The 12,188-nt window shown below is 48.2% G+C and overlaps 1 protein-coding gene across 1 annotated transcript in view; it reads left to right on the top strand.

Annotated features, from left to right (window-relative positions):
• The window catches only part of RMND5A (required for meiotic nuclear division 5 homolog A), a 40,711-nt gene that overhangs the window by 15,722 nt on the left and 12,801 nt on the right, over window positions 1-12,188 (top strand). Inside the window, exons 3-4 of the mRNA XM_006028640.3 lie at window positions 6,273-6,407; window positions 6,881-6,981. Of these exons, the coding sequence (XP_006028702.1) occupies window positions 6,273-6,407; window positions 6,881-6,981 (236 nt within the window). The remainder of the gene's footprint in view (window positions 1-6,272; window positions 6,408-6,880; window positions 6,982-12,188) is intronic.

Below are 12,188 nucleotides of genomic sequence, written 5' to 3'. Positions count from 1 at the left end.
TTCCCACTCCTCCCCCTGAAAATGAATGCATAAGGAGCAGCATGGGCGCACCTTCCCCCCTGTTCCTCCCAGTTGCCTGGAGTGGTGATGCAGGATTCTCGCAGCGTCCACCTGCTTTTCAACAATAAAGCTGTCCGGTTAGTTGTTAGTGTAGTTACTCCTGTTATTGGTTAATAGGCCCAGGACCCCCCTCCCCCTTCTCTGCTCTGTTGCGAAATGATGCACACGGGCTATGTCCTTTTTCGTTTAGGAAATGGATATATACCTGAGCACTGTTTTGTCTTCCATTTATTTTGCAAGTGGACCCAAAAGGCCCAGGAAGCGATCTAAATTCCACAGCGAGTGCTCCATGCAGATCTTTCCCCCCATATAACAGAAGGACATAGCAAAAGCTCACTCCTCTGGTGGCAGCCTGTGAGGAATTTTAGGAACAAGAGTAAGAAAAATCATGATCTCAATGAAAATATATTTCCCCCCAACCCAGTATTGATACATCTAGCATTTCTGCCACATTTGGGGGTATGCACCCCCATTTTCTCAAGCCAGTAGCCCAGGGGCGGGCAATTATTTTGGGCGGAGGGCCGCTTACCCAGTTTTGGCAGGCTGTCGAGGGCTGCATGGGTAGCCCCACCCCTTGACAGGTGCCCCGCCCCCTGGTGACCATCTTGGGACCAATGTCCCAGGGCCAGCACCAGTGGGGCCCAAAGCGGGGCACAGGCTGGCAGGGGTCTGTGGAGCTGGGCTGGGCTGCACCAGCAGGGAGTGGGGAGCTGGCCTGGCTCCATAGAGCCCCTGCCAGCTGGGACCCTGTGCTCCTGCCACCCTGCTCTGGGCCCCACCGGCACTGGCCCCGGGAAACCAGTGTGGGCCCTGTGCTCCCATTGGCTCCCCGCCTGCTCACACCCAGTGCAGCGCACAGCCCCGAACCCCCCGCTCGCCAGCAGGGAAGAAGCTAGTGCTGAGCGTGGGGAAAAGTGGCCCCTCGCAGGGCTGTCTGGAGCAGGCACAGGCAGCCTTGTGCGGACTGCAGGTGGCTGCAGCATGGGGCACTGGGTGTGGGGCGGGCGAGGGGCCGCTTTTCTCCACGCAGGGAAGGAGCCCAGGGAAAAGCTGAGTGCGGGGGGGGAAGCTGCCCCTCCCCAGCCCCACGCCTGGTGCCCCACGCTGCAGGCGCTCGCAACCCGCATGGGGCTCTCCGGAGCAGGCACAGGCAGCACCAGGAAGGCTGTGAGTGGCAGCAGCATGGGGTGCTGGGCATGGGGCAGGCGAGGGCAGGGAGGGGCCGCTCCCCCCACCCCACGCTCCTTCCTTGTCCGGGGTCCCCCCCACTTACCTGAGCTTCCTGCAGGGCAGCCATGTGCTCCCAGCCCAGAAACCCTGACTGGGGCTTCTGGCTGGGGTGGGGGGACTGGGTGGGCCCTGCTGTTGTTGGAGCCTGCTGGGCTTCCCCTGGGTCCTACTGCCCTTGGTTCCTGTCATTTTTTTTTTATAGGAACCAAAGGCAGAGAAATATTGATTTTCTACGTGTTTTTCTTAGGGACCCTGCGGGCCGGATAGAATGGCCTCGTGGGCAGATCTGTCCCACAGGCTGTATTTTGCCCACCCCTGTAATAGCCACTGCTTTCCTTGCAAGACTAGATCTCTTTCTCCTCAACAGCCAGGTCACTTAGCTGCAGCCACAGATACTAGAGAGAGAGGAAGAGGAGAGCAGCAAAGATTAGGCAGTTGAGGGCAAACTATTCATCCTGACCGCAGCTTCCCGATGCAGCCCTGATGAGCCAGTGAACGCTTCCGAGCCTTCTGCAGGGGATTCCAAGACCACCTCAGACATGACAGTGTCTTGACATGCTGTTGGTGGTGGTGCTCATAGTCTGGACTTTTTGCATCCTTCCATACCTGGTAGGTCTTCACAGGTTCCTTGTTGGTCTGAGTCAGGCTGCACCATTGGTTCTGGCTACATGCAGGTTCCCAGATAGGAGGTACCAAGTCCCTTCCAAGTAATTTTAAAACTTCTCTTCTCACTCAGTCTTAGGGCCTCTAATTATATCAGTTCAACAAAAGTCAAAAGGCTTTGTAAAATAATGTGGAGAAAGATCAGAAAAAGCTGACCGCTTTTGGACATAAAGCATAGCAGCCTCCAGGCACTGCTCCTAAAATACTTGAGCTGGGACTAGCTTTCTCCAATATTAATCATTATTATTTAATATTAATAACTTTCATCAGGATGGGGTTATTCTCAGGCCTTTTCCCAAGTGTCTGTCCAAAGTTAGGTCCGAGTTCCTTACAAGTCATTTATTCACCTCCCGGTCTACTTCCCCAAGCCTCAGAGGGTGCTAAACTTCATGCACTTGATGTACAAAGGCACTATCTTTCTATGTCGGCTGGAAACACAATGTAGAAATGTGCCTAAACTGTGTCTGGACTTTGCGGAGAAGGTAAGAATGAATAGCATTCTCTTAGAGATTATCTCAGGGGTTGTTCAGTTTTGACAATGTTTTGAATTAAACTTGTTAGCTCCATCTTGCTATATGAGAGTCGTTTCCACTAGAGCTTAGGCAGTCTCTGCTGTATACAATTCCTTTTCCTGAAATCTCCTTGCAGAGCTACATGGAGCTCAGTCTACACATTTACAAGGTGCTTTTCTTTGGTAAAACTTTCCAGGTTGGATGCCAGGTAGGGAAGGGGCAGGGGCAGAAGGAAGCTGTAGCTTGGTGGGGATGGGGAGCAATCGGAGCCCACATCCAGGGGGGCAGCAGGGCACTGGAGCTTGGCTGGGCAGGGTGTGGGTGTGAGGGGGGTGGAGGTGTGTGGGGGGCCCCCCACACACTTCCCCCACATGGCGCACAGCCCCCGCTGCTGACAGCAGCAGCAGGCAGGGGAGCTCAGGGTACTCGTAACTGGCGCAGGAGCTGGTGCCCAGTGGTGCATGGCTCTAGCCAGCACTGCACATGGCGGCGAGGAATGCAGTCTGCCCAGCCCGCCTCTACTGCATGGGCTCTGCATGGGATGCCTGCTGCTCCCACACTTGTACAGCACTGGGGAAGCCCCACACTGGAGCCAGCTGCCTTCACTGCCCCCCGTCTCGCAGGTCCTGGGACTCCACTTGAAGTGGCAGGGAGCCTCAGTCCTTGCTTCCCAGCGGGCTTCTGGGACCTCCCAGCAGAGGGCAGAGAAGGCAATTGGCTCCCCCCACCCTGAAGCCATGCGAGTGTGGGAGCTGCAGGCATGTGGTGCGGAGCCCCCGTGATAGAGGTGGGCTGTGTGGCAGGCCAGTAGGGGGTGCTCCTGCGCTGAGCCACCCACCTCACTGCACCCAACAACCTTCCAGGCTCCGAGTATCTCCCTGGGGGTGCTTCACGTCTGGCCAACCTGCTTCCTGGAGTGCATCCGCTAGCCGGGGGGTAACACCGCCACCACCCAGGGTCTGAGTGATCCTGGCTCTGTGCCCCCTGGGAAACGGGACTGGTAGCCCCTAAGGGTACTTGACCCACTTCAAGAACTTGGGGTGCTTCCCTCAGTCTGAAGCACAAATAGTGGTCTCCCACAAATAGCGGATTTAGAGTGGATTTAGGTTAGATATTAGGAAGAAATTTTTCACAGTAAGGGTGGCCAGGATTTGGAATGGGCTTCCAAGAGAGGTGGTGCTATCACCTAGCTTGGAGGTCTTCAAGAGGAGGCTAGATAGTCACCTGACTGGGGTCATCTGCCTTTGGTCCTCTTTCCTGCCAGGGGCAGGGGCTCGGACACGATCCATTGTGGTCCCTTCTGACTCTACAATCTATGAATCTTAGTAAGCCAAACCAAGGGGACCCCAAGGCATAATCTAGACCCACTCCCAATAAGTCTCCCACACTAGGGACAAAGGAGAACTTTATTGGTTACAAGGAGTAGGTTTGGAATAGGGTACAGTGTAGAGCAATATCAGAGAAATCCCATAGAGCAAACGGGTGGCTGGGTAGCCTTTGATCATGCATCTGAGTTACTGCAAGCTATGTATCTAGTTCAGGGGCAGGCAGTTATTCTGGGTGGAGGGCCACTTACTGAGTTTTGGCAAGCCGTTGAGGGCTGCATGACAGGCAGCCAGGGGCAGATAAATATTAATTTTCTAAATTTTTTTAGGGGCTCCACGGGCCGGATAGAATGGCCTGGCAGGCCGCATCCAGGCCGCAGGCCACATTTACCACCCCTGATCTAGTTAGATCTCAGGTAGCTTACTCGTGAGTATCATCCAGAGGCAGGTGGCGAGTCCCTCTGGAGGCAGGCAGTTCACTTATCTGAGTTTCAAGAGAGAGAGCAAGTTTCAAATGGTCCAGCTCTTCTCTCTGAGTTTTCATTATGGCTACTGCGCTCCCCGCCCCCGGCAGTCCTTAACTTACATAGACCTTATGACCTCATTTACTTGGTCCAATGGAGGCCAGCACCTGTTGACTGCTAGCCAGCCAATTTGAAATGCATCACTGGTTGCTGGGTAGACTGGCATTGCTCAGAACAATAGGGAGCCTAAGCCCCAACCCAGGTATGTGATGCGGGTCACATAGGCAGAGGGAGCAGGTTTCCCCCCTCCCTCAGGAATGTATCCAACCCAGGTTACAGCTCAGGGTTACCAACAGAGATGGGATGTCTGCCCTCTGCAGGCACAGTGTTAACCAAATTGTCACATAGCAGAGTTTTTGGGGAGAGACAGAGGTGACCTTCTGCCACAGGCTGCACTCCTTGCCCCCGCACACCACTGGCTGGAGCTGGGTGCCAGCGCCTGCGCAGGGCACCAGTGCCCTGAGCACCCCTGACTTGTTGCTGCCAGTGATGGGGGCTGCACACCATGGGGGGGCGGTCCTCACCCCCTCACATATACATACCCTATGCCCCCCATACCCTCCACACACACCCTGCACAATATGCAAGAGTAAGACTTTATTTTTGTGTTATGATGCAATCCCTTCTATACATGATTAAAGGGCCCAAACCAAAAAAAGCATGAGATTTGGATGAGGAATGGTGCCATTTTGCTTTAATGTTGAGCTTTCTGTCCTGCTCTATGTTTGTCCCTGTATAATGAGGCAGAAAAGGCCCCCAAAGTGATGTGGTTGGTGGTGACACCAGTATCAAGGCTCATTTGCACCCTTCATACCCTATCCATCTGCTCCACCTTTGCTTCCAAAATGAGATTTCATGTCCTAGACATCTCTTTGTATGCGTGCAGTTGACTGCTTTTCCTCAGTGCCTTGAGGTGAAATGAAGGTGTCGTGCCCCCTTGCTCCAGGAAAAGGAGGAGTACTGCTGTGTAGCTTGGTGGAACTTGTCTGAAAGGACTTACCTAACCCTATTAAATGGGTAGGTTTTAGCTTCACTTTACAGATTGGATAGCAGGCACACAGTAATCAAAGGCCATATAGCTTGTCACATTGATTTATCTGCCCCTTGTTTGTCAGTCCTGGGTAGGACTGATCCTGAAATGTTTTAGATTTGTGAACTAAATCCCACCTCACATTTTAGGGTGGAATAAATTTTGGTTCTTCTGCTGCCAATAGAAGCTAATGCTAAGTGTTATTAGAGAAGTATCAGATCTCTTCAGCAATGTTTTAACTTCTCCCAAGGGTATATAGGCTATTGGCTTCAAATATATTACATGGGATTATTCTGGTGTAGAACTGCAAAAGCGCTATCAGATCTTAAAGCCCAGTCTCTTACGGGGCAGCGATATCCTTGGCTGAGTTCCCATTGCTTATCTTCTTTTAGGAGAATCTCCCTTTTCTCTCTTATTTGCAGCATTGCTTGCTTCAGGTTACATGTACAGGTTTTAGGTTGAAGCTTTTTGCTTCTGTCGCTCTCTGCAGTAGCGACTGCCCCGTGTTCCAGAGATGTGCTGTGTCCCACTGTACACTGCAGCTGGTTGCGTCTATTTTCAAGGCTCTTTCATACATGGAAAAATCTCTTCTGCTGGCACTACCTCTTTTAAAGGCATGATGATATGTAAATCTTTTTATTAGCTAACTAGGCTTTATGGTTTGCTAACTAGATTTGTAATTTCCTAGCACAAATCCTTCTGATGAGTAAAGTTCAAACTTGAAATGAACAAGCCAAAGGAGTTCTCCTGTTCACAGGAGGTAGCGAAACATCTGTAGACGTATTTCACTTGGAACAGGAGGTAATTGAGGGCAGCTGAATAACAGACAGAATGAATCCTAGTGGAGACACAGGTGCCCTGCCTAATTAAACAACAATTACGTGGGGCATGTGTTCCAACCTATTAAATGTTAATTTGTACGTTTCAGAATTTCGACTCTGACATCAGCAGCGTGGGGATAGATGGATGCTGGCAAGCCGACAGCCAGCGAATTCTCAACGAGGTGATGGTGGAACACTTCTTCCGACAGGGAATGCTGGATGTAGCTGAAGAGCTCTGTCAGGTAACGATAGCTATGGATGTTGGATGTGCCTGGAAAGTTGAAGTACTCCTCCATACTACAGTGTGTTTAAACTTTTTGTAGCTGAGACCCTCAATGGGAGTATTACTGCATTTTCTCTCATATATCTCACACCTTTCCCCCTCCACCCAAACCATCTGGAAAAAGTGGGTTTCTCATCATTATGCAAGGAAAAGCTCTGTGTGTGTCTGGACATTTGGCTCATAGCCACCAGCCCTGATACATGGCCTCAAGCCCCAGAGACCCCAGACCTTAGATACTTACCTGTACTCATAGGTAAGATCTTTTTTCTTGGGGCCTTCCAAAAATAAGGTGTGTATTACATTCAGGGGTGGGTTATATGTGCAAAATACGGTAATATTAAATAGAAATTATTTAAAGGCAACTAACTAAAAGAAAGATTTTTCCTCTTGTTATTTTTCTGATAACTAAAAAGTGTGACTTCTGTTTTTCAGGAATCTGGTCTTTCTATAGACCAAAGTCAAAAAGAGCCATTTGTGGAGCTAAATCGAATATTGGAAGCGTTAAAAGTTAGAGTTTTGAGACCTGCACTTGAGTGAGTTGCCCAGTTTTTTTTTCTTTCTTTGAACACTTGAAATCTTGGCATTGTCTTCAATTCACTCTGAACTCTCCCTCTATGACAGGACTAAACTTGAAGGGGTTTTTTTTCTGATCTATTACTAAACTTGTGTTGCACAGTATCATTGGCAGAAGTTTTCAGGAAGAACAGCATCAGTTGTCTGCTTGAAACAAAGCCTTTTTAATTAGGTTACTATAAATCACTGCCACCTTCCTTAAAAAAGGGCTTTATCTGAAAGGGTACCTAGTATGTCCTGAAGGACGCCCCCAGTTCCAATTAACTTAATGGACATTTGGGGGTGATCAGGGCCTTTCAGGACCAGGGCACAATGATACTTATTTTGTCAAGTCATTTTCCCCAGTCAGACACAGGTAGAAGACCAAAGGAGAGAAGGGGGTAGCAGGACAGGTGATCTTTACCAACTTGTGGTGACAGGTGAGTGAGTGTTAGTGTCGGACTAGTTATGGCTTTTTCACAGGTAGCCTCTGAGGTCATGTTTTACACACTATTATCCTTTTTTCAGTGGCAAGAGTCCGCAGAAAATTATATTGAATGTGCAGGCTAAATCTAAGACTCTCAAGATCAGTTGGAGCCAACCGTAGTAGCCGGCATGCCACAAGTTAAGCTTGTGCCCTCCTTGCGGGTTACTCTGTTTCCTTTTCCTTTGCTTTCTGCTCCCTGTCCAATCTGCCATGTGCCATACGCAGCAGCTGTCTGTGCCATGTGTGGTGTAGGTTGCCCAGCCTTGGTCTCCATTTTAGAACATGTCACTTAACCTCAGCCTATGGTAGATCTCTGATTATTTTTATTAGCCTTTACCCCTATTGGTCCTGTAAGTTGGAGGGAAAAAAAAAAAAGAAACAAAAAATACACTTTATGTAGGTTGGTCTGTGCATTATACTCTTCATTAATGAGGCTGAGCTATACCAAACTCGCATCGTTTGAAAAGCCTGCAACATCAAAACAGTTTTTGGAACGTGAGTCTAGATCCCATCTTTTATCCATTTCTGGGGAGCTTTACTATATAAATAAGAACAAAAATGAAAGTACTTATTTGGTAGCCTTTGATATTTATTCTGTAATACTAGAAACAAAAGAATAAAACAAATGTAGAAATCCTTTGTGCTTGATTACATATGGTCACAGAACATTTAGGGTATTCAGGTTTCTTTTCTGTTTAGCAAAATAAGTTTCCTGTGAGCTAATAAGATTTCTCTTGCTGCATGTGTATTCACTCACACTATAAGACTAGCCAATATTAGGCTTTTCTTGAAAATTTGTTCTCTTGAGATTGGTGTCTAAGTGAAGTGCAGGGACAGCATGATGTTAAACCATTAATCAACATAAAATGTGCATGCCGGAATCTGTCACTGAATTGTGGAGGGCGCATCATACTTACATTGTTATTTTCAATGAGTAATTAAGTGCAGTGCTGGGAGGGTTCAGTGCCATCCATCTGGCTAATTATGGGGCAGTAATACTCTAAAAATGCCCTGCTTATATGAACTGAAACTGCATCTCTTGCTGTTTACACACACGAGTTTCTTCTGGTTACACTAGTTGTAGATCCTTAGAGAAGGGCATTTCCTGAAGATTGATTACTAGCTCTGGTTGTCTTTATGTTATCACATCAGTTTTGTTTGGCTGTTTGAGGGCAGGAAATTCCTTGTACGTCTCTTAGTTGCTTATTCATTTTGGGTAGCTCCTACAATGTGCTAGGCTACTTTCCTGAGATCCTATGATCCTCTTCTTTATGGAAAGTAGGGCTGGAAGGGACTTCATGAAATCATGTAGTCCAGCCCCCTAGTCAAGGCAGGATCATCCCTGACTAAATGATCCCAGCCAAATGTCTGTCTTACCTGCTCTTGACAGTTTCCAGGCATGGAGATTCCACAACTACTCCAGGTAGCCTATTCAATTCTTGCCCATTCTCATAGTCAGAATATTCTTCCTAATCTCCAACCTCAGTTTCTTCTGTTGCAGTTTGAGACCATTACTTTTAGTCCTATCTTCTACTGCCGCAGAGAATAGTCCATCACCATCCACTTCGTAATGACCTTTCAGGTATTTTTTTTGAAGACTGCTTTCAAATTCACTCCCTGCCCCCACCTTCCCCAGTCTTTTTTTCCCAAGACTAAATAACCCTAGCTCTTTCAGCCTTTCCTTGTAGGTAGGATGACCATACATCCAGGCTTGGCCAGGACAGTCTGGGATTTCATAGTCTGTCCCAGCATCCTGGCTGGTTGGCAAAATTTGAAGCAAAAGTCTCAGATTGGCACCAGCCTGCCTGCATGTGCCCCTTCTGAGCAGAGGCTGGAGGTGGGGTTGCAGGCTGGGTTGGGCACTGGTCCTCCTGCCTGGGGTGGGGCGGGACAGGGAGAGCACTGCGGTGAGTGTGGGCTGCTCACACGTGTGTGCATGATGCCTCCCTGACCATGGCGCCCTGGGCAGTTGCTCATCTTGCCCACCCCTAAGTCCAGCCCTGACCGACGCTACAGCGCAAGTTTATCTGCTTGCAGCCCAGTGGAGTTGGGACCAGAGGGCAGCTGCCACTGCAGATCCCTGCTGAGGGGGGACTTCCCGGGGGGGAGAGTTGGGACAGAGTGGAGGGGGGGGAACAGGCTCGGACCCCTGCCCTGAAGGGAGTGGAGGTTCCTCCGACCCACTCGATTTCTAGTGGGGGCCTGTGTTTTGGGAGGCAGCTTTGGGCTCCGGGGTATAGGCTCTGCCTTGGGACTGCGGCCTCGGCTGGCTCTGTCCCGCCTCCCTTCCCACCCTCCACCTGCACGGCTGGAACAGGTGGGACCTGGGTGCCGTCGCTTGGGTCCCCTCAGGTGGCAGGATCCCACTGAGGGCCATGGGGGGAAGAAGCGGGGCAGGCACTGCTCCAGGCTTTCATCGATTTCATAGATTTTTAGGGTCGGAAGGGACCTTAGTAGATCATCTTGTCCGACCACTTGCCCTGGGCAGGAGAGAGCGCTGAGGTCAGATGACCCCAGCTAGGTGCTTGTCTAGTCTTTGCCAAACCTTCCTGGGTTTTCCTTCGCCTCTGCACCTCCCCCACCAATGCACGGTTGAAATATTGCTAAAACACTATAAGACTATTCACTCACACTATAAGACTAGCCAATATTAGGCTTTTCTTGAAAATTTGTTCTCTTGAGATTGGTGTCTAAGTGAAGTGCAGGGACAGCATGATGTTAAACCATTAATCAACATAAAATGTGCATGCTGGAATCTGTCATTGAATTGTGGAGGGTGCATCATACTTAATTGGCCCCCACCAATGCACGGTTGAAATGTTGCTAAAGCAACTCATTGCTCTTGTTGTCCGTGGGGATACCCCATCCTCTATCCCTCACCTCATCACTGTTCTCAACTTAACTCAGCGCTGGAAGAGATGCTGCATTGCTGAGGTTGGGGCAGTGCAGGGTTGCTCCTGCTTTGCTGAGATGGGGCTGATGCTGCTGAAGGCCATGTGAGAGCCCAGAGCCTGAGCTGCATGGTTCCAGTTGTTTAATGGTCTCTGGGCTGCGTACCATCAGCTTCCTAAAAGCTCAGCGAGGTGGTAGAATCTCCATCCTTGGAGGTTTTTTTAAGACCCAAGTAGATAAAGCCTTGGCTGGGGTGCTTTGAGCAGGGGGTTGGACTAGATGACTTCCTGAGGTCCCTTCCAACCCTCATTTTCTATGATTCTCTGAATTCTTTTCTCAGTGCCAAGAGTGTGTCCTAAGTGTGCTTGTTTTAAAATGTCTTCTAACAAGAAAGAAGGAACTTCAATGAGAAAACATAAATGTACTTTCAGCAACGCTCAGAATTTCCTTTGTTAAAATGGGTTGATGCAGAACATGTTACTTTTGTGCGGTGTTCTGCTACATTTTCTATTGCTTATGGAGGCCGTAGCGATATCACAGACCATCTCCAAACACAGACACATAAATCTGCAATAGAGGCAGTGTCTGCAAGTGAAAAGCTTGTTTCGGTTTTCAGACACGCAGACACTGAGCTTAAATGTGCAGTGGCAGAAGGTACGTTTGCATATCATTATGTCCAGCATGATCTCTCTTTCTGTGCTAGTAACTGTTCGTTGAAATTGATTTCAAAGATATTTGATCCAGTATTTTCTTGTGCTGTACAAAAAGCAAAGCTTTTGCATTAAATGTACTAGCCCCACTGGCAAAAGATGAACTGTCTGCAGAATTGGCTGGAGCAACTTTTATTACTGAATCAGCTGATGCATCCAACAGGAAGGCAGTAAGGCTAATCCCAATATTGATTCTTTTTTTTTAATCCTTCAAGTAGCGTGAAAGTTAAATTGTTAGATGTTTACTCTGTCAAAGGAGAGACATCTGAAATCATTGCAAATGTTATTGAAAGTTGCATTCAGAAACCTGGGATTTTGCATGAAGTCATTGGTTTCTGCACTGATAACACTAACACAAACTTTGGTGGGGTCCAGAATCATGGGAAAACCAACATTATTACAAAATTGAAAGAAAGGTGGAACAGAGGTTTACTTGGATTGGTTGTGTGGCCCACATACACAACTGCATCCAAACAAGCTGTAACACTCTTCCACTAGAACTGGCAGGACTTTCAGTGAAGAGAGATCGATATTTTTATGTTTTACACAGTTTGTGTAACCAAATTGCAATACTTCTGTGACCAAGCTAAACTTGACTACAAAATTTTGCTCTAACGTGGTAGCACATTTTCTTTTATTACTTCTAGTAATACAGCATCTTTTTTAAATGTATGAGCCTTTGAAAGCATACTTCAAGTTAAATGTCCAACTCTGTTTTTTTAATTTCTTTCAAAATGAATGTGGGAAATTTTGGTTTCTTTTTGTCAGTTAGAGAACTTTATGCAAGCTATACAACATATGGAACGACAATCTACATCAGCATTTGGAGCATCAAGAGATTGATGCGCATTATACAGGGAATATCTACTACTCTGCGCTGTGCCCAGAGCAGTGGGTCCTCATTCTTGGTTGGCTCTTTGGCACCACCACAATTAAAACGATTGAGGATAATAATTGCCCAAATTGTTATATAAGATTGTCAACTGGAACTTAAAAAGTTGATGATAAAGCTATTCTCAAGTGCTTACGTTTGCTGTTACTGGCTAATTCCCCATTTGCGCCACAGCAAAACCGGGTCTTCAGTGGGGGGATGACACTG

The sequence above is a fragment of the Alligator sinensis genome, unplaced genomic scaffold (genome assembly GCF_000455745.1).
Source record: "Alligator sinensis unplaced genomic scaffold, ASM45574v1 scaffold656_1, whole genome shotgun sequence".
Taxonomy (NCBI): Eukaryota; Metazoa; Chordata; order Crocodylia; family Alligatoridae; genus Alligator; species Alligator sinensis.
This window is presented reverse-complemented; position numbering and strand designations above follow the sequence as displayed.